The sequence below is a fragment of the Oncorhynchus clarkii genome, chromosome 16 (genome assembly GCF_045791955.1).
Source record: "Oncorhynchus clarkii lewisi isolate Uvic-CL-2024 chromosome 16, UVic_Ocla_1.0, whole genome shotgun sequence".
Lineage (NCBI taxonomy): Eukaryota > Metazoa > Chordata > Actinopteri > Salmoniformes > Salmonidae > Oncorhynchus > Oncorhynchus clarkii.
In genome coordinates, this window is record NC_092162.1 from 18,411,417 (window position 1) to 18,434,167 (window position 22,751).

The 22,751-nt window shown below is 43.0% G+C and overlaps 1 protein-coding gene across 1 annotated transcript; it reads right to left on the reverse strand.

The window, feature by feature from the left end:
* Positions 1-7,964: 7,964 nt before the first annotated feature.
* Positions 7,965-22,035, reverse strand: LOC139368105 (pleckstrin homology domain-containing family M member 1-like). The gene is made up of 12 exons (XM_071106677.1): positions 21,790-22,035; positions 20,725-20,816; positions 18,651-18,898; positions 17,610-18,257; positions 16,856-17,285; positions 15,990-16,167; positions 13,634-14,602; positions 11,405-11,550; positions 10,974-11,167; positions 10,340-10,403; positions 10,042-10,199; positions 7,965-9,944 (listed from the first exon to the last, which is right to left on the reverse strand). Exons 2-12 carry the CDS (start codon positions 20,776-20,778, stop codon positions 9,836-9,838), a joined length of 3,198 nt encoding a protein of 1,065 aa, XP_070962778.1. The 5' UTR covers positions 20,779-20,816; positions 21,790-22,035; the 3' UTR covers positions 7,965-9,835.
* Between the last annotated feature and the right edge of the window lie 716 nt (positions 22,036-22,751).

The window sequence follows — 22,751 nt, forward strand, 5'->3', positions numbered from 1 at the left end:
TAATACCTGTTTTCTAGCTTTCCCTGTTTTGACAATTCTGCCTGTCCTCACCCTGAGCCTGCCTGCCGTTCTGTATCTTTCTGACTCTGCTCTGGATTACTGACCTCTGCCTGCCCTGACCCTGACCTCTGACTCTGCTCTGGATTACTGACCTCTGCCTGCCCTGACCCTGAGCCTGCCTGCCGTTCTGTATCTTTCTGACTCTGCTCTGGATTACTGACCTCTGCCTGCCCTGACCCTGAGCCTGCCTGCCGTTCTGTATCTTTCTGACTCTGCTCTGGATTACTGACCTCTGCCTGCCATTGACCTGCCGTTTGCTTTGCCCCCAATTTTTGTAATAAACTTTTGTTACTTTGAAACTGTCTGCATCTGGGTCTTCTCCTGAGCCTTGATAGTACAAACTGGCCATGGCGGACCCAGCAGATAGGACCAGCTCTGCAAAGCTGTCTCCTCTCATGGAGACACCATTGGAAGGTACGAGGAGTTGCTTCGTGGTCTTTTGGAAGGGTTCCAGTCCTTGGCTGAACGCCTTGACTGAGCGTTGAACACATTGCTGGAGCAATTCCGCGGGTTGTCTGTCAGGCAGCCTACCAAGGCGGTAACCTCCCAGCCCCTCAGTAACCCGGCTGTTAGCAGCGCGGCCAATCAGTTTCCAGAGAACCCTGCTTACCTTCTCCGGAATGCTTCGCTGGAACGGAACCTGTCGGCCGTTTCTCACGCAGTGTTCTCTCATCATTGAGCTGCAGCCCTCCTCCTTCCCCTCGGACTGCTCGAGTTGGCCGTATGCTTCAGTCTGGAAGAGTTTGTGGCAGAGGTGAAGGAGGTTTTATATTTTCTATTGTCCGGGAGAGAGGCTGCCCGGAAGTTACTCCAGCTTCGGGAAGACTCCCGCAGTGTGGCAGACTTTGCGGTGGAGTTTCACACATTGGCAGCGGAGAGTACCTGAAATCCGGAATCGCTGTTCGACACATTCCTGTACGGATTATCGGAGGAAGTGAAGGACGAGCTAGTAGCCCGGGAACCCCCGACGGATTTCGACTCGCTCATTGCCTTGACCATCCGGATCGATGGGAGGCTAAGGGAACGTAGGAAGGAGAGGAGGTCCGATTCCACTCGCCCACCCAAGGATTCCACCTTACCTCCAAGGAATCCCGGGAAGTTCCCAACGTCTCCGTGGCCGAGATGACCCAAGGCTACCCGAGTTCCCCTGAGAGTCTGTATTGCGGGACTACTGGTCATTTCGTGTCCTCCTGTCCACTAAAAGACCAGGCTTGACCGTAGGGGTGAGTACTCTGGTGGGCCATACAGATAACTTTTCCTCTCCCCTTACTTGCAAAGACTTGTTCAATCATCTCTGTCAGAAAAGTGACTATGACCAGGAGGACCCCACTCAGTCTTCACATATTTTACCATGCCCCAATTGAGAAAAGCAGAGAGATGGATTCTCTACTAAGAGACTCAAATGAACAGAGTGAAACAGTGTCGGATGAAGAGAGCTATGAAGAAACAGAACCAACATCCAGCTACTACTGTTTTGCAGCTCAGGATGTAAGATGTGAATGGATGGAGAATGGAGGACAAAGCTCCCATAAGACCAAGTGTGGCAGGAAGTCTATGTCCCAGCTGAAGTCGACCGGTCAAGGTCATGCTGGTCCTAGTTGTAAGGTGTGTTGGGAGTCTAAACAAAATGGGTTCTTTGATTTAAACATGTGCAAACGCATAAAGGGATTGAATAACATTTTTGCAGTATGTGCGGAGAAAAATTTGAGTCCACATAAAGTTTGATCATCACTTTAAAATTCACATTGGAGCACAGATTTGTCATGTTTGTGGTAAAAATTTCAGCAAGAGTACTAAAATGAAGAGACATATGAAGAGACTCACACAGGGGAGAATCCTTATCAGTGTTCAATCAGAGTGGAAATCCGTAATTGCACATGAGGAGCCACACAGGGGAGAAACCTTTGTGTGCACAGTATGTGACGAATGTTTTAGCGACAGAAATACATTAACCAAGCATCTGACAATTCACACTGTGGAACACACTAACGACAAACCCATGAGGAGAATGCCCAAGAGGACGAAAACATGATTGTTTCCTGTGTGGCAAAAAAGGCATCTTAGTTCCCTGATCAGTGATCTATAAATAGGCATCTTAGTTCCCTGATCAGTGATCTATAAATAGGCATCTTAGTTCCCTGATCAGTGATCTATAAATAGGCATCTTAGTTCCCTGATCAGTGATCTATAAATAGAGGCTGTACTCACAGTACACACACAGGGCTATGTCTTCCTTGACTGTTTCTGGTGTCATCTTCTATCTAGTGCATTTTCTTTACTTGCACATGTTGGAGATACACAAATGTGTCTAAATTAGACTGTTTTTCTACATGACTTTTTGTACATCTCCTACCTGGAAGCAACCTGTCAGTGTTTTGCAGATCTGCTAATGTTAATGTTCCATTTGTTAAGATTTAGCCTGTGGTTAAAGTGCATTCTTTATTTCCACGTGTATATTGTACATGTAATATGATTAGTATAGTAATTAAATTAATTGAGAAAAGACTTGGAACATCATTGAGATGACAAATGTGGTTGTTTACTGTCAGAGTGGTTGAACCCGGAGAGATTTCAACTGGTTTCCCACAGCAGGATGGAATGGAAAGGGGAGATATCAGACAGCAGTTCTTGAAGTTGCTTTTTGTCCTGACTTGTTGACTGACTGAGCTCTTGTTTCCCTCTAATCTGTGAGGGCTCTGGGTCTTTCTGGTCCAGGCACCTCTACTGGTGAACCACAAGCAGCGCAGGGCTAATATCTACTGCAGCAGACAGAGTGAGTAGCCATTGGCCTAGACAGATGGAAGGAGAAAGGATTAGACAAACAGATCGGCTAGGCCTATTGAAAACCTAAATGTGTGATGTGTGCTATGTATTTTAGCAAGATGTGTATCTGTATTACTATTAGCTAAGCGTTTGAACTGGTCTAGCTGGGTTCTTCACCTGCGGGATCGTCTAAGACCAGCCATCCAGACAACTGATGAAACTGTGGGTTTTCACAATCGAACTGGCAGAAACGTTCTCAGAGAAGCTCATCTGCGTGCTAGTCGTCTTCACCAGGGTCTTGACCTGACTGCAGTTAGGCGGTGTAACCGACTGACCCCCTTCATTGTTCACTGGAACGCTGGAGAAGTGTGCTCTTCTCGGATGAATTCAGGTTTCAACTGAACAGGGAGACGGCGTGTATGGCGTCGTGTGGGTGAGAGATTTGCTGATGTCAACGTTGTGAACAAAGTGCCCCATGGTGGCGGTGGGGTTATGGTATGGGCAGGCATAAGCTACGAACAACAAACACAATTGCATTTTATCAATGGCAATTTGAAATGCACAGAGATACCGTGACGAGATCCTGAGGCCCATTGTCGTGCCATTAATTTTCCGCCATCACCTCATGTTTCAGCATGATAGTACACGGCCACATAACACAAGGATCTGTACACAATAACTGGAAGAAAAAGAAATGTCCCAGTTCTACCATGGCCTGCAGAGTCACCAGACATGTCATCCATTGAGCATGTTTGGGATGCTCTGGATTTACGTGTATGACAGCGTGTTCAAGTTCTTAACCCTGCCACAGTCAACTGTAAGTGCTGTTATTGTGAAGTGGAAACGGCTCAGCCGTGAAGTGGTAGGTCACACAAGCTCACAGAACGGGATCGCCGAGTGCTGAAGAGCATAGCATGTAAAAATCGTCTGGCAGTCCGACGGCCGAATCCAGGTTTGGCGGATGCCAGGAGAACGCTACCTGCCCCAATGCATAGTGCCAACTGTAAAGTTTGAGAAATAATGATCTGGAGCTGTTTTTCATGTTTCAGTGAAGGGAAATCTTGACATTCTAGACAATTCCGTGTTTCCAATTTTGTGGCAACAGTTTGGGGAAGGCCCCTTTCCTATTTCATCATGACAATGCCCGTGCACAAAATGAGGTCCATACAGAAATGGTTTGTTGACATCGGTTTGGAAGAACTTGACTGGCCTGCACAGAGCCCTGACCTCAACCCCATCGGACACCTTAGGGATGAATTGGAACTCCAACTGCGAGCAAGGCCAAATTGCCCAACATCAGTGCCTGACATCACTAACGCTCTTGTCGCTGAATGGAAGCAAATCCCTGCAGAAATGTTCCAACATATAGTGAAAAGCCTTCAGAAGAGTGGAGACTGTTATAGCAGCAAAGGGGGGACCAACTCCATATTAATGCCCATGATTTTGAAATTAGATTTTTGATGAGCAGATGTCCACATACTTTTGGCCATGTATTGTATCTGTGACCAACAGATGCATATGTGTATTCCCAGTCATGTGAAATCCATAGATTAAGGCCTAATTAATTAATTTCAAGTGACTGATTGGTTTATATGAATTGTAACTCAGTAAAATCTTTGAAATTGTTGAATGTTGCATTTATATTTTTATTCAGTGTAAATATGTGCTGCACGGAATCATGATCAGACAGGTAGAGAAATATATTCCTCTTATTAAGTTATTATGGTAAACATTCTAAGATCTTGTGGGGACACTTCTACTTTACCTAAGATAAAATGACCCAGTTGTTGTTTATTTAATTTTACATTATAATTTTTCTCTTTGGAACTGAGGCTGGGTTTCAATGATACGTGGTTGATTTCAGAACCTCTGACAGCCTCTAACGCACGGCGAAATCAGTACAAGAGTGCTTCCGGTTAAGCAAGTGCAAATCCAACTGCGCATGCGTTTCAAGTTACCCATCATACACGTCGCGTAAAATAATTTTGTTTTCTACTGTAATATATTAAAACAATAATATATGATTTACTATCCTAATGTTATGCATTACATAGTTATGACTGTACACGTTGAACAGGGCACGATATTTGTTTCTGGGCAGCGAGATTAGTATTACCGCTATCGGAAAAGGGAACTCCTTGAAACCCTTCCCAATGTTAACGTGTATGCTCTCTTCTCTTCAGATCGCGTGATTGTTTCGCCTTTTACTAAAGTTTTCCGTGGCGCCGGAACAATATAAGAATCAGAAAGCTTTTTGACTCCTTGCTTTACCACGGGGCTTCCTTAGATTTTGAAACGAAATCGCAGTCTTATTCAGTTGGGTATATTGAATATCTTAATGTAAACAATACATATTTTATTCAATTTGTAACTCTGTGTTGTTTGTGTCGCACTGCTTTGCTTTATCTTGGCCTGATCGCAGGCTAGCCTACCTGGTTAAATAAAGGTGAAATAAAAAATAAGCGAAACCTGCTGGACACGAGGTTAGGTGGTGCATTTACCAGTTTTTGGTTTAATACACGTTATTACCTTTGCACTATTACTACTCTTACTACAATATTTTTTTCAGTTGCTATCACATTTCGAATCTACATTTCTAATCTACACCTCATCTAGAGTAGGCCTACTTATTGTGTATTACAAGTGGTTGATTGATTTAATATCAACATGTTTACATTATCAATTAATTACACAAATATACACCAAATGTAACGAAAAAGAAAACGGAAATGACATACACTTGCCTTGATGTTATTGGGGGTGCACGACTTTATCGCCACCTGTTGGACTGGAGTAAGACTCGGTCGGTTTAGAACTGTATGTTGATGAGGCATTGCATGCTTTTTTGATGCAGTATACGTTGCTGGGCACTACTTCAATCTGATGAAAGCAATGAAAATTCTAAAATAATACAGTGATGGGAAAAGTACCCAATTGTCATACTTGAATAAATGCATAGATAGCTTAATAGAAAGTTACTCAAATGAAAGTTAAAGTCACCCAGTAAAATACTAATTGAGTAAAAGTCTAAAAGTATCAAAAGTAAATGTAATTGCTAAAATATACTTACGTATCAAAAGTAGAAGTCATTTCAAATTCCTTATATTAAGCAAAGCAGACGGCACCATTTTCTTGTTTTTAAAACTTACGGATAGCCAGGGGTACACACTCTAACACCCCAATATAATTTACAAACAATGCATGAGGTTTAGTGAGTTTGCCAGATCAGAGGCAGTAGGGATGACCAGGTGTTCTCTTGATATGATGCATATGGTGCATGATTTGGACCGTTTTCCTGTCCTGCTAAGCATTCATCATGTACAGTTGGAAGTTTACATACAATTAGGTTGGAGTCATTTAAACTAGTTTTTCTGTAGTTTTGGCAAGTCGGTTAGAACATCTACTTTGTGCATAATACAAGTAATTTTTCCAACAATTGTTTACAGACAGATTATTGCACTTATAATTCACTGTATCACAATTCCAGTGGGTCAGAAGTTTACATACACTAAGTTGACTGTGCCTTTTAACAGCTTGGAAAATGTCGTGACTTAAGAAGCTTCTGATAGGCTAATTGACATCATTTGAGTCAATTGGAGGTGTACCTGTGGATGTATTTCAAGGCCTACCTTCAAACTCAGTGCCTCTTTGGCTGACATCATGGGAAAATCAAAAGAAATCAGCCAAGACCTCAGAAAGAAAATTGTAGACCTCCACAAGTCTGGTTCATCCTTGGGAGCAATTTCTAAACGCCTGAAGGTACCACGTTCATCTGTACAAACAATAGTACGCAAGTATAAACACCATGAGACCATGCAGCCATCATACCGCTCAGGACGGAGACATGTTTTGTCTCCTAGAGATGAACGTACTTTGGTGCGACAAGTGCAAATCAATCCCAGAACAAGAGCAAAGGAGCATGTGAAGATGCTGAAGGAAACCGGTACAAAAGTGTCTATTTCCACAGTAAAACAAGTCCTATATCGACATAACCTGAAAGGCCGCTCAGCAAGGAAGAAGCCACTGCTCCAAAACCGCCATAAAAAAGCCAGACTACGGTTTGCAACTGCACACGGGGACAAAGATTGTACTTTTTGGAGAAATGTCCTCTGATCTGATGAAACAAAAATAAAACTGTTTGGCCATAATGACCATCGTTATGTTTGGAGGAAAAAGGGGGAGGCTTGCAAGCAGAAGAACACCATCCCAACCGTGAAGCACGGAGGTGGCAGCATCTTGTTGTGGGGGTGCTTTGCTGCAGGAGGGACTGGTGCACGTTACAAAATAGATGGCATCATGAGGGAGGGAAATTAAGTGGATATATTGAAGCAACATCTCAAGACATCAGTCAGGATGTAAAAGCTTGGTTGCAAATGGGTCTTCCAAATGGACAATGACCCCAAGCATACTTCCAAAGTTGTGGTAAAATGGCTTAAGGACAAAAAATTCAAGGTATTGGAGTGGCCATCACAAAGCCCTGACCTCAATCCTGTAGAACATTTGTGGGCAGAACTGAAAAAACATGTGCGAGCACGGAGGCCAACAAACCTGACTCAGTTACACCAGCTCTGTCAGGAGGAATGGGCCAAAATTCACCCAATTTATTGTGGGAAGCTTATGGAAGGCTACCCAAAACGTTTGACCCAAGTTAAACAATTTACAGGCAATGCTACCAAATACTAATTGAGTGTAAACTTCTGACCCACTGGGAATGTGATGAAATAAATAAAAGCTGAAATAAATCATTCTACTATTATTCTGACATTTCACATTCTTAAAATAAAGTGGTGATTCTAACTGACCTAAAACAGGGAATTTTTACTTGGACTAAATGTCAGGAATTGTAAAAACCTGAGTTTAAATGTATTTGACTAAGGTGCATGTAAACTTCCATCTTCAACTGTAACTGATACTTTTGGGTGTCAGGGAAAATGTATAGAGTAAAAAGTACATTATTTTCTTTAGCAATGTAAGTGAAGTAAAATAGTAAAGGAAAGTACAGACACCCAAAAAAATGACTTAAGTAGTACTTTAAAGTATTTTTTCTTAAGTACTTTACACCACTGGTAGTACAATAGTACACACTTTCTACACAGACAAACTATTTTGGGAAATGTGAATGATTCAATGGAACTACAAAGCAAATGATAACTAGATAGTCTTTATTCTTATGTTCATCACAATATAATAATGAGCATTTATAAAATGACCACACGAATAGAGACCTTCACACCAAGAGCAGTCCCCATCGGAAGCTGTCAAGACTAGAGACTTCATGCCATATCTTTTGCTTCAACTTTTATCTTCTTTCTTTTTTTGCCTGTATACTGCAATTCAGCTTTTATCTGTGAATGTGTACAAGTCAGTCTAACTACTAATAAAACCTTGATATACCTCATAAAAACATGGGTAAAAGAGATGTAATGATTTTCTGGCACCTCGTGAGTAACCATTGGAGCCCAGTGGCATAGTGTAACATAATTCCAGGGCTCTGCTTTCAGTACGTAATTCTGCTTTACACATCGTCTCACATGATCTCGGCGTCAGATATCAGGAAAGCCATCCATTTCCTTCAGTTAACATTTCAAATAATGACAACTTCTCACAATGGTTGAATGGTAAAAGCATTCCCACACACAATTATACATTATATAATTAAAAAGGCCATATTCCCTTTGAAAGAATCATGATTTCTCTGGGAGGACAACTGGCTGAAACTATTGAATAAAAATAACTACAGGATAAACAGTCATACCAACGTGTTAAGGTGCAAGTATGCAAAATGATTTAGAATTTCCTGAAACATTGAGAAGTTCAGGTACGAAGCAAGAACATTGACGAACCAACACTCACTCTACAAAGCTGCTTTTTGGTTTTGCTGCAACATTAGCATTTGTTGTTATGCTAATCAATATTCTGTTATTTCATATGGCTTTATCATACTGGTAGGATACCACAATGGGTGGGGAACAAATTTCTCAAGACTATAAAGCTTCTTTTCAACGTTAGCCTGGAACTACTGATATTTTGCAGCAAAAGGGTTTCAGGGTATCAATGCATCTAATTAATGACTAGCTATTATAACTTGGGCAGAATAATGTTTCTTTATGTGGTCAGAACTTACCAGATGGTGAAAACATCAAGAAATTAATTAAGAAATTCCCATTCTGAATGAATGGATTTGTATCAAGATGCAAGTACTCACAAATGTTGACATTTGGCAACTAACATTCAATAATGACAATCTATGCTTTGACCCTACAGTACCTAAAATCGTCCGTTTCTTAACTTCAGTGATGTTGCATGATGCACAATTCTACAATCAATGGAACATTATGTTTTTGAGTGTAAAAGTAAAAAAATCCAAATGAAGGCACAATCTAAGTTTCAGAACGTTTTCAAGTGCAGTTTTTTTCTTCAGGCGTATACATGTATCCCGTCTTGTGGAACTGGAAGTAGTTTAATATTTATTTTTATATGAGTGACTTGCTCCTTTGAGCTTCCCAGAAAGTCCTGTACAAATTTACACCGAGCGTTTCCTGTAAACATGAAATAACTAGGTAACAAAACACCACAAGCCCCCCAAACAATGACAACATCAACGTATAAATGTCATAGAAATTGCATCAAGGAGATTCTTGGCATCATCCTTTACTGGATTATATTGTTCAGATGATTCATTGGCTTGGGCACTCATGACGTAGAGCTAGTTCAGAGAGGTAAGAACATATCAGCTTGCTTCACCTTGTCAATCATGTCAATAGCAGAAACCTCTCCATGTTAGTGCAAGTTGACAAATAGCTCCTGGCTCGACCACTATCCAGTTCAGTTGATCATGTTTGGTCTGTGGTCGGTCCATACAGTCGCACTTTCTAATTGCACTTGAGGTTAATTCATGTAGAAAAAAAGAAACTAGAAGCAGGATGTCAATGTCTGTTATTGTCATTTCATAGGTCTCTGCAGCTATGGGAAGCCCACTGGGTCACAAAGACCATTCCTGCAGGGTTGCCGGTTAGTCCTGCAGATCTCTCTCGAGGTACCTCTGAAGACGCAGGCATCGTGGACAGGAAGGCGACTTGGCCTTGCAGGTTACGTGAGACACGGCCTTACACTCTTTACACCTGTGTGGGAGACAGAGGGAGAGTATGGGAGGGGGGGGGGGGTTCAGTGAGTGATCACATTTCAGTGTATTGAAGTGATAAATGGCCAGGGTCCTACCTGGTGGTGGTGTCAAACTGGAAGGGGAAGATGATGTCACTGGTGTGACAGATCTGGCAGATGAAGCCCCTCTGGGTGCAAAGGTCACAGTGGTGGACGTGGTTGGAGGCAAACTGGATCAAAGTGTTCAGGTAGGCCACATACATTCCCTCCGCTATCTGAACACACACACACACACACTTTTTACCTACATCTATTTGGTTTCTGGTGGTGTAGTTTTGCAGGTAAATAATGTGCATTATTTCATTTAAAAGTGAATTGACTAACAGGGATAATTAAGTAATGACTGTATTGATACCTGTCGTAAGTCCATGACACTGTAGAGATGGCTTGATTCTAATAAGTATGTCCTTGGACCCAGTCTTGAGAGAAAAATAACACAATAGTTACACAATAAAGGTTTACTGGTATGTGGAAATCATTAATCTATTGACGTTTGGCCCAAGTCCAGATCACCTGAAGAATGACCTAGATGACCCGAGTTCTCAGGAAGCAGGATCAATATGTTAACCAGCTCACTTTGATAAACTTTCATTCTGCAATACTTAAAGTATTTCCTGGTTACTAAAATTCAAATAGTTCGCTTAGTTTCAGTTTGTGACAAAACAAGCAAGCATAGTTTAAAGAATCGTTGTACCATCTAAACCGCTGTGAAATATATTTTCCATAACCCAAACTATTTTATTTTCAGCTGGTGTTCAAAACCGAAAGCAAAAGATGCAAAAACGCAACTTAAGGGAAGCATAGAAATAGCGCACATAGAACAGATCTATCACTTCTTAGACTTGCTTTCAATAATAATGACAGTTCTATAACACACATATCTATGTGCATTTGGTCAGGTCACCCAAAAAGTTACATATTGCAGCTTTAAACAAAAAAGACAAACATACAAAAGGGGATCGCACACACACACACACACACACACACACCTGGTCTGGATGTTCTTGCATGCTCCGCTGCGGCAGGTGAGCAGGTAGTCTCCTAGGAGACGCAGCCTCTGTCTGAGGCTCTGTGCCTGGGCCATGGCCTCGGCATGCTCCCACAGGTCAGGGTTCAAAAGGTCAAGGTTGAGCAGGGGCTCATGTTCAATCTGAGCCAGCAGCTTAAGGGCATGCCTGGAGACCTACATTTACACAACCAGGGCAAAGGATGCATACAAGAGCATCTTAACAACAAACACATAATATTAAGGACAACAGTACTGGTTTAGTTCCATGTCAAAGGTAAAATAAAAAAAGTTATGCAAGGAGGAAGTTAAGGTATGATTATGTTGGAAAATTATTTATTTTTTATTGACCTTGGATATACTTTGGCGACAAATAGTGTGTGTGTGTGTGGTCCATAGACCCTTGAGACTCACCTCCCGAGGTGCGAGGTCCCAGTTGTGCACCATGCGGGAGGGTATGACGATGGTGTCGCCCTGGTGACAAGCGTCGCAGTAGTACTGCCCTGAAAACTCACACAGTCTGGCTTTCCCTCGGGAGACGCCTATCACCTTTGGACAACCTGCAGAGAAGAAAGGCGTTAATAAGTTGATGTCGGAAGTTTACATACACCTTAGCCAAATACAGTTAACCTCAGGTTTTCACAATTCCTGACATTTAATCCCTGTTTTAGGTCAGTTAGGATCACCACTTTATTTTAAGAATGTGAAATGTCAGAATAATAGTAGAGAGAATGATTTATTTCAGCTTTTGTTTATCTCATCACATTCCCAGTGGGTCAGAAGTTTACATACACTCAATTAGTATTTGGTAGCATTGCCTTTAAATTGTTTAACTTTGGTCAAACGTTTCGGGTAGCCTTCCACAAGCTTCCCACAATAAATTGGTGAATTTTGTCCCATTCCTCCTGACAGAGCTGGTGTAACTGAGTCAGGCTTGTAGGCCTCCTTGCTCGCACACACTTTTTCAGTTCTGCCCACAAATTTTCTATAGGATTGAGGTCAGGGCTTTGTGATGGCCACTCCAATACCTTGAATTTTTTGTCCTTAAGCCATGTTGCCACAACTTTGGAAGTATGCTTGGGGTCATTGTCCATTTGAAAGACCCATTTGCGACCAAGCTTTAACTTCCTGACTGATGTCTTGAGATGTTGCTTCAATATAACCACAATTTTCCTACCCCATGATGCACTCTATTTTGTGAAGTGCACCAGTCCCTCCTGCAGCAAAGCACCCCCACAACATGATGCTGCCATCCCCGTTCTTCACGGTTGAGATGGTGTTCTTCGGCTTGCAAGCCTCCCCCTTCTTCCTCCAAACATAACAGTGGTCATTATGGCCAAACAGTTATATTTTTGTTTCATCAGACCAGAGGACATTTCTCCAAAAAGTACAATCTTTGTCCCCATGTGCAGCTGCAAACCATAGTCTGGCTTTTTTATGGCGGTTTTGGAGCAGTGGCTTCTTCCTTGCTGAGCAGCCTTTCAGGTTATGTCGATATAGGACTCGTTTTACTGTGGATATAGATACTTTTGTACTCGTTTCCTCCAGCATCTTCACAAGATCCTTTGCGGTTGTTCTGGGATTGATTTGCACTTTTTGCACCAAAGTACGTTCATCTCTAGGAGACGGAACGCGTCTCCTTCAAGAGCGGTATGACGGCTGCGTGGTCCCATGGTGTTTATACTTGCGTACTATTGTTTGTACAGATGAAAGTGGTACCTTCAGGCGTTTGGAAATTGTTCCCAAGGATGAACCAGGCTTGTGGAGGTCTACATTATTTTCTTTTTGAGGTCTTGGCTGATGTTGTTTGATTTTCCCATGATGTCAAGCAAAGAGGCACTGAGTTTGAAGGTAGGCCTTGAAATACATCCAAGGGTACACCTCCAATTGACTCAAATTATGGCAATTAGCCTATCAGAAGCTTCTAAAGCCATGACATAATTTTCTGGAATTTTCCAAGCGGTTTAAAGTCACAGTCAACTTAGTGTATGTAAACTTCTGACCCACTGGAATTGTGATACAGTGAATTATAAGTGAAATAATCTGGCTGTTGTTGGAAAAATTACTTGTGTCATGCACAAAGTAGATGTCCTAACCGACTTGCCAAAACTATAGTTTGTTAACAAGAAATTTGTGGAGTGGTTGAAAAACGAATTTTAATGACTCCAATCTAAGTGTACGTAAAACTTCCGATTTCAACTGTACATTCACGGGCTCTCCCATTAACGGCATGGTAAGGGTAACTTAATGGAAACTAAAGTGTTGCCTGGTTAAGGGCAATTCCACGGTATCAGATTGACACAGACTAAGATTTGTCACTTTAAAAAATACTTCTGATTGCAAAGTTAAACAAACCATACAACTCTATTAAGTTACCCTTACCACTTTTAGCAATTTCCACTGATTTTTTTGACAAAAAAACACTTACTTGAAAAACAGTGCAGATGCAAGTTTGGTAACAGAATGACAGTTTGTGCCGTCATTCTGTCACAAAACTTTGCATATGCATTGTTCTTCAAGTAAATGTACATTTTTATCAAATGTAATTTTTTGCAATCCTTGGATTTGGTTTGAATGAAAAAGTGTCACTGTTACTGTGGTATTGCCTGTAACAACTAGTAGGTTGATGAGATTTAGAGCTACCTGCACACTTGAAGCCCTGAAGGTCCAGCCCCTTCTCTGTGGGCACTGTGCATAGATGGGCCAGCAGCACCCCGTCCCCCTTCAGTCTATGCTGCACCAGTCTGTGGGTGTTCCCTCCCGCCCCAGGGGCCACCCCGGGGCTCTCAGGCTCCCAGTCTTCTCCACTCTCCAGGTAGGAGTCCAGGGCTCCCCTGATGAGGCCCCTCCAGGCACGTGCCTCCTCAGAGCTCTTGGCCCTCAGCTTGAGCGTATCCCTGGCCGTTACGACCCTAAAGAAGGCTGGTCCGCCCATAGAAACGTCTGGGACCACGTCCCGGATCCCCTCGATGGGGTGGGAGCAGCGCAGCACCTTCTGCCCGTCTTGCATCCGGAAGCCCTTGAGAGTCTCTAAGGAGAGGGAGAAGACGAGAGGAGTCCAGTTGCGAGCCTCGGAGTCCTGGCAGAAGTACAGCACTGCTTCCTTAATGGCGTCTGACTCTGAGTCTGTGGGACGCGTCCAGTCCAGCTCCAGCTGCTGCTCCTGCTCAACCACAGCCCCCCCTCGATCGGGACTGGCGGGTACGGAGGAGGGGGATGAAGGGGAAGATTTTGGGGGCTCATCCGGGGTTACACTGCTGTCAGAGAGCTGCAGCACCTCCCACTGGTCATCGAGGAGGTGAAGCGGGCGGCACTTGTTGACGGCTTCAGTGATGCGGTCCACCCAGTCCTCGGCCTCATCGCAGTTGGCCGCCCGCATAAGGAGCCTTTTCCCGGGGAAGGCAAGGTCGAAGCGGCCCTCGGCCGAGGTGACGCAGGCATCCTCGCAACGCAGCAGGGAGCAATTGTCGCAGCAGGTGCGCTCCTCTGCATTCAGGTAGAGGCGGAACTCGAAGGGCGAGAGCTCGCAGTAGTAGTCGCGCCACATGCCTACCGTGCCCCGCCGCTCCAGGTGTCCCAGCTTCAGTAGTCCGCGGAAAGGGTTGGAGAGGCCTGAAGGACAGAGAGAAAGAGTGAAAGAGAAGAGGGAGCGAAAGAACGAGTTAAGTCAACTCAAGGATGCTATAGAAAAACTGCCCAACAGATCTCTAAAGTGCGTGGGTCTAATTTCTGTCCAGATAAAAATGTGCATGCCATCAAAAAAACATTATTATTTTTTAAATGACACTAAACCGGTATAACAGGTTTTATCTGATCATGAAACCACCGGGCAAAAATGATATTCAACACTGAGGTTCAAACATACCATAAGGAGGAAGTACCAATAATTCTGTGAAGTTGGCAGCAAAAACAAGGAAGCACGATCATATACCAAAAAGGTAAGAGAATTCATGAACATTACTGGTAGAACTAAAAAGTTCTTCCTGGTTTGAGCCTAGATTGTTGTTTCACAATTGACCCTTCGCTAATCCCCGCCCCATAATTTTGAGCAACCAATCGCAGTGCTCCAATGGACACATCGGACAAGCTCACGTGTCAAACGCATTAAAGCCACTGAAAACAGAGTTTTCATGAAAAGGAAGATAAATTGTTTAAATGGCTGAATAACAGTGCACCAGGGGTACCTGAAATGTAGAGCCTGTTGGAGTATTTTTCTAATCCAAAATTGTACTTTTGTTACATTGTTTGCTAGCTCAGCCGGTTAGCTAGCTCTGTCTCATTGACCACCAAACGTGGCTAACTAGCCAGTTACTGTACATTTCAAGAAAACAAGTTATATTATGTTAGAAAGTTAAGTTAGCTATATTATGAATAGAACTACAACATCACCTGTTGTTGACATCAGGATATGACTTGAGGGAAGTAGTTAGCTCCAAGAGTGGTTAGTAGTAGCTTTATCTGCTTGACAGCGCATTCAGAACCATTCAGTGGCTAACTAGCCACACTACAAACTAACTTGTACCAGGTTCCTGTGAAGCAATTGTAATGACAGAACACCATAACATACTCAACAGTCTCCTGATTAGCAAGGGGTTGTCTGTGTTGAATTTTATTATGTATTAAAAACACAGTTTGAGATCATTGTGTAGGGTTTTCTGAATGAGGAATGGAGCTTCCTGGGAATATTTTGGCCGAGGTTGCAACAGTAAGCAAGGGTGTGTGAGGCTTAGCAAAGGGTAAATTATGGAAGTTGTGGACTGTCCAATGACTCACAAACCCTGCCATTGCACAAACAAGTATTTGGTTAATCTTAATTTCCTTGAACTAAAGTGTGACAATGACCAGAACAACATGTGCTGAAAACTAGGAACAATCCTTTGGCATACTGTCACCTCATGACCAAGGCCATTCGTATGGTGGTTACAACAGACTGCATCACAAGGTGTTCTGTGTTCAAGAAGTGCTAGAAGAGTTGGTGTCCCTGGTTTTGGGAGCTTACCTATCTGCCTGCGGTGGACCACGCTGGGGGGGGACTGGGGGGTCTCGGGCTCTAGAGGGGGAGAGGTAAATCCATTCACACAAGCTGGGCCAGACCCTAGCAAAGACTCATCGGGGTCAGCCAGTTTCTCAAGGTGTGGCTTATAGATGTCATCCTCAGAGATCCAGGAGTGGGAATGCTAAGAAAGGGTAAATGGGTCTTAGTGGTGATCGGTTGCTAATTTAGCAAATCTGGAAATAATTGTTGTTTCAGCTTTTAACCCTATAAGCCCACAGATGCGTTACTATTTAGCAAAGCTTTGCACAATATAAATTCTACTAATGCAGCCTAGACTACAGTGGAAAATATATTATTATATTATATCATTATCTAGGGCAAAGGTCAAGGAGAACTCAAATAACTTAGAGCAACTGAACATGCCGATTGGCACGTTTTTTCTGTTACTCATTAGAAAAATTATGAGACAAGGTAGACGTGGAAGCCTATTTCACTTCCTTAAAGTCCCCAGAATGCTGGGCAGGTCTGTCTCACTGTCTATGCTTTTGGATAGAGAGCAATCACCGCAGCCTGTTCACCCCATGCTAAAGGCAAATGGACATCATCAAAACCAAACGGTAACTTACCTGTCATACGCACGGATGCTACAAACTCTGTTTATAGCCTGACTTTATGACCAAAATTATCATACTTACACTTCGTCGTCAATTTTGACACGATAATAACTGTTTCTGACTCATATTGATGCCACATAGGCCATTTTCAACGGGATTTGTTGCTTTTAAAAGGCAGTCGCTCTTTAAGGTAAATCACATGACGAGTGAGTCAGACAGGTGGATGGGAGGGAATAAGAGAGAGATTAAATTTACTGTGACTGAGTCTGTAGACACCGTCCGACTGAGCACGCTGGTAGTGCGGTGTAGGTTCATGTGGGCTGAAAGCTCCGAGCCGCTCTTAACAGAATATTCTGTTTTTTTCTTCTGTGGCGTCTCAGTGACAGGCAGGTGAGGAGTTGTCGATGTGCTCTCCACACAGTCACTGAGACTGGAGGGCCCTTCAATGTGCGAGTACACGTTGGAGGGGGCGTGGGTCTTGGTGGACGGCTCCTCCTGGTCTGACCCCAGTGAAGCAGGGTTAGAGGGGCCAGTGAGATGTGTGACATGTCCCTGGGTCTCGCTGTCGGAGCCACTGAAGGCAGTGTTCTCAGAGAGGTGGTCTGCGCCTGGGGTGGACACGTACGAATCCTCGCGCATGGAGTCCTGACTGGAATGGGCACTCTCCCTGAAGTCTGCCAGAACACTGCATGGTTACACAAAATAGGAGATGTCAGAGGTCGTCAGAAATCACCAAATGAAACAAGGGACAACATGTTAGACAGTTCCTTTAAGTATTTAATACATTTCTAACATTGTTAGTCGAATCACGTTGCTTGCATCACCATAATTGCGGTGGGTTTCATTCTTGCGTGAGTACGCCTACAGGCATTGACCTCAAGTTGCTTTGGATAAAAGCATTTGCTAAATGCAGAAATTATTTGGGTCTATGTCTTATACTGCTTTGGTGATCTTCCAAGGACCTCATTTATTAGCACAGGTACACTAACAACACTCACACATGACTTACTCTTTGAGAGGCCTCTTGGCATTGCCATTGTTCTCCATGTTGGAGATTTCCAGGTCACATGGCCAGGGCTCCTTGTCTGGGCTCTTGGGGTCGTGACCTTGAAGCAGACTGTCAGAGCTCAGACTGGAGGAGAGCTGAGACGACCCTGTGGTGTCCAGGCTCAAATTGGACGAATTCAGTGGGGTCTTAAACCCTGAGACCCCCCCAATCCCCTTCCCCAGCACCCCTGGCCCCCCTCGCTGCACTTCAACCGTATCCGACCCGCCGGACGACTGTGACACCGTATCATAGGATTCCTTGCGCTTGGTGAGAAAGGGGAGGTCGAGCGCTTCAGCCTGGGCGGCAGGGCAGAGGCCAGCCAGAGCCAGAGGGGTGGTGGTCCACTCGTTGAGCACGGCCGATTTGTAAGAGAGGTTGAAGGTGAGGGAGGCCAGGCCCTGGATGTAACTGAGCAGCACCTCACGCTCCTCAGGGTCCAGAAGCAGGGCGGAGGGCTGGTAGTGGGCCTGCAGTTTGGAGCCCTCGCGGAACAGGGAGGCCAGGTAGCACTCCATTAGGCCGTGGTTGAGGGCCAGCCGCAACCAGGCCCGGCTGCGACCCGTGTCCGTACCCACGAAGCTCAGCTTCTCCAGCTCCGTGATCACGTCACTGAGGGCACCAGGAGGAGGCATTGCATAATTTATCATTACAGAGAATTGTTTCATGTACAGTATACACCACACATATTGAAACAAGCTACACCATCTGATCTGAAACATTTTCTTTTGTCATTCTGCTTAACTTGTGTAAATAAATAGCATTCTGCTTAACCACTGTAAATAAACATTATTCTGCTTTACTACTGTAAATGAATAACATTCTGTGATTTGTTATGCACACTTATTGCAACATAATAGAGGATATAAACATCCCATTATCTGAACTTCAACTTCTCTAGCACACTAAAACGATTGAGGGTGGAGACACTGCACTAGAGGCGCCTGTACGGCTATCTATAGGGGAAGTGGGATTCTCATTGTACAGCTTCAGGCATCCACCCACCCGTGAGTGACAGTCTTGAGGAGGCTCCAGAACACAGGCTGGGGGAGGGCTCCCCGGGACCCCCCTTTCCTGCCGCGTCCCCCAGCCTCGGAGCGAACATATTTGCTTTTGATGCCGTGGATAAAGATGGCCTCCAGTGCGCAGCACAGCAGATTGGCGTCACCATCCTCGCTGGTAACCACGACATCGGTTGTCACGTAGCGCTTCTGCAACGCCTTGAGTGACCACGCCAACTTCTCCTTAATCCACTAAAGAAATTGTAAGATTGGTTTAAATCACATATCCCAACAGATGAAACATTTCCAAATGTCTTCAACTGTTTGAAGTGACACAATTTCGCAATGGACTTCCCCAGATATTGGAAACAAAATGATGGCAGAAAAGATGTGTCATCACTTTAAGAAGGGTCATTAGCCATGTGAATATGAAACATACCCTGACACACATACAAGTGGCCCGATGTCAGCTGACACTGGCAAGAGGGCCAGAGAAAATCAATTTTATGCAATAACACACAAAACAGACTATTTATGAGCTACTGTTGGGCTGGAATGGGTTTTGGCATTCATGACAAAGCGTGTTCTGGGCATCTAATAACACTTGACCACACACAAGTTTGTCAAAATGGCTCTTTGACATCTAAAACAGACTGTAAACCTACTTAACTGCTGCTCATACAAGTTCTACCAACCCGACTACAAATAGGAACACTTTTGATCTTTATTTTCCCCAGAAAACAGGAACAGTGGACACTGGCCTACAATTTGAATTGATAAAACAAACCTTTGCCTCATTGACGTTGTCGGTAAAACTTGAAAATGACAGCATATTATTGATTATCTATGATATTTATCACACAGGCTACATTGCACAATGTCTAGCCTAAATCAAACATCAACAGAGTTCAGTTAAAGGAAAACTCCACCCAAGAGCTATCTTTTAGTATTTGATTCATTAGCCCATTATTGATAGACCCAAATTGTTTTGCACGTCAGCAATCAAGTTTTCAAGATGTATAACTTTAAAAATACAGAAACAAAGGTGGTATGAGACATTTTGCATCATATAATGGTGCGTTTTGCAGGCTATTACTAGAACAGCAAAGATAGCCTACACCACTTAAACAGACCTAAAAATAAGTTTCAGATATTGATTTTATTCACTTAGTTTAAACCGTCTGTTATAAAGTAGTGCAATCAAACTGTGACATAAAAACGCCACGACATCAATGGGCTGCATTAAAGCAGAAGTCTGTTTTTTCACGCAAAAAAAATATTTAAAAAACACATAAGAAATATTTTGTTGCGTTTTATAAACGCAGATCTAAAATGCTTCTTATTGTAATTTCTGCTGTGCATCAGACTCATTTTGTGCTTCAGTTGCACTTCACTTGGATGAAAATTCATGAACGAGCATTCTATCAGCAGACAGGGCTCTGACTGATGCGTAGCTACTTTTCTCCTGTACTTTCTCAGTGTAGCCTACTTTTCTCCAGTAAAATGCAAGATTAACTTCAAGCAAAACATTAAGAAATGTAGCTGGCTGCATTTTTCTATGATAAACATTCTAAAGATCTGGCCATGCATTGTTTTTGCCAAAAATATTATTTTCTGCGAAGAAAACCTGCCCCTGATCACTCTATTGAAGCAAAAAAACTGTTTTCTTTCAATATAAAACACTGGTGAACTGGTTTAAACACAGATGTTTTGATGGTCTGCATTTTGAAAATGCACATTTTTGAATTCTAACACGACCCCAGCTACTTGTCCACACGGTCACTTACGTGAATAACTATGCCATGTCATATAGGCTAAGGTGTTTGACATAGTAGCCTGGACTTCAATGACTAAGAACTGGAAATCAGGGCATCCCAGTAAGCAATAAACATTAGGCTAAGCAATAAATATTCACTTAGGCTTATTGTTAAAATACTAAGATTGGTCAGGCATAGACAGGGTCGATGTGTCACTAAAACAGTATCTGTGAGAGAGATCTGATCACCTTTTCAGAGTCACATGGAAGTGGTTTATGGCATTGGGTGAGCCATTAACAGTAAAAAAAAGGTTTAGCTTACCTGCTTGACGTCTTTTGCCTCTGGCCCTGTATCTGGGGTCTGTGTGGCTAACATCTTGCCTCCAGGGATGAGAGTTACTCCCACATGACACGCTGTAACATACACATAAGATATCTCCGGTGGTTATGCTGACAACAAGCTGAACAAACAACCCCACGAAAAACACATTGTTACAGGGCTCTACAGTGTGACCATTTTACTTGCAAATAAATATTTTGCTGTACTTTAAATTTTAATTTAGGAGCACCAGTGCGTCTAGAAAAATGTACGATTCTAGCTTTAATACCTCAAATATTTGTCCTTGTGCTCCTAAATGTATTTGTGTGAGACTACATTTTCCAATTTAGGCGCACATGTGCTCCTTGTAGTTCTGCAAGCCCCCTTTATATCCATTTAGGTGGCATTTGACATAATTTAAGTAAACAAACACATCAAGGGCTGTCAGTACAATATTCTAGTGATAGTGACATTCATTGACAGAAGAGAGACTGACTATAAGATTATTTCCACATCATGCCGAGTCACACAATTTAGAGATCACAAGACTGTTTTAGCTTACATGTATGGTGTGTGTTGACACCAGCTCAGAAATCAATCACACGGTCTACTGAGGTTTTTGTTGACAGTAAGACAAGTTGCCACAGAGGAAAAAATGCTAGCAGTGAGGAATAGAACTTCCTGGAAGAAGGGAACGTGAACGTACAGTGAGTGCTCACGAGAGCATTAACGTGTTTGTCAAAAGCTTTGGCTTGATCACTGGAGCCCATCCCTTTATCCCAATTTCTATGACACTTATCTAACGGCTGTGTCTATCTAGTGGACAAAAACAACATACCTTTAAAAACATATATATATAATTCCTAAACCCTAATTCCCAATGACAATGTTAACGTCTACAAATCAGCTGATTGAGAACCCCCGGTACTGTCGTAAAGAGATGCCCTTAATAGAAGGCTAAATAAACAATATAGTTACATAAATACAAACATGCATGTGTTGTTGACAAGAAACACAAAGAAAAACACAAGGAACATTGCGTTACTAACAAGCTAGCTAGATACATACCGTGTTATTGTTGGGTCAACGTCGTTAACTAGCCAGTTAGCGATGTCCAAAACAAGCGATTTAACAGGATTTTTCCCCGCTGCTTTGTCGTTCTTGTTTGACTCCTACGTGGACTGCAACATTGTATCGCATGATGCCATTTCACAGAGTCGTTTCTTTCACATGTACATTCCTGAATCGGAGACAGGAAGAAAAGTCTAATCGAATGTGTCTGCAACCTTTAGCTCAGCTTCAGGCAGAGATGTTCGAGAAAGTAGGAGATCGGAATCGCATTGGACAATGAATTAGGTATAAGCCTCCACCCAGCAGACTGTCGACCAATCGCGTTAATGTTGTTATGTTGCGTCGCACGGTTGCTAAACAAATCGTCACGCAATCCCTTCTCGAAGTCAGGTTATGAGTCGAGAAACCTGCTATTTTCCTCAGAATAGCCCAGAATAAGCTGTGCGGCCCATTGACAATGTATGGGTAAAGTATACAGGGGGCATTAACACAATTCCGTCTCCTCAAAAGTGCCTATGGTTCAGGTTCAGCTCAGCTGAGGGGACAAATGCATGATGTGATATGTCTGGCTCTACATTCCTTCAGAACATACGGGCTTGCAGAAAAGGTATATGTGCGCTTGCATGCAACCAGATGGGACCACCTACTGTGCCCCACTAAGTCCCCAAAATATGTCAGCTTCATGTAAAAAGCAAAATTCTTCTCATTCCTGTTCAGTGACGTTTTGTTGGATACATAGTCTGGCTGCAGAAGTCTTCCAGAACCAGGTATGCTCTGCTATTTTAATTTTGCAATATAGGACAACATTCCGCTCTAGCATATCCTTACCCCTATATTCTTTATAGGCTATTGCTGACTGTCCTATATGCCTAGGGCCCTATGCTATGTTTGTCAATTAATACAAGCTTTTAACTTTTCCACATGATAATTTCTTTGAATTCTTTGGAGGTTTGCCCAAT

Coding starts and splice junctions, on each gene's coding strand:
- LOC139368105 (XM_071106677.1), bottom strand. CDS start 20,778: ATGTTAGCCACACAGACCCCAGATACAGGGCCAGAGGCAAAAGACGTC. Junction 17,286..17,609: donor GCCAAGAGGCCTCTCAAAGA/GTAAGTCATGTG, acceptor GTAACCATGCAG/TGTTCTGGCAGACTTCAGGG. Junction 16,168..16,855: donor TGTCTACAGACTCAGTCACA/GTAAATTTAATC, acceptor ACCCTTTCTTAG/CATTCCCACTCCTGGATCTC.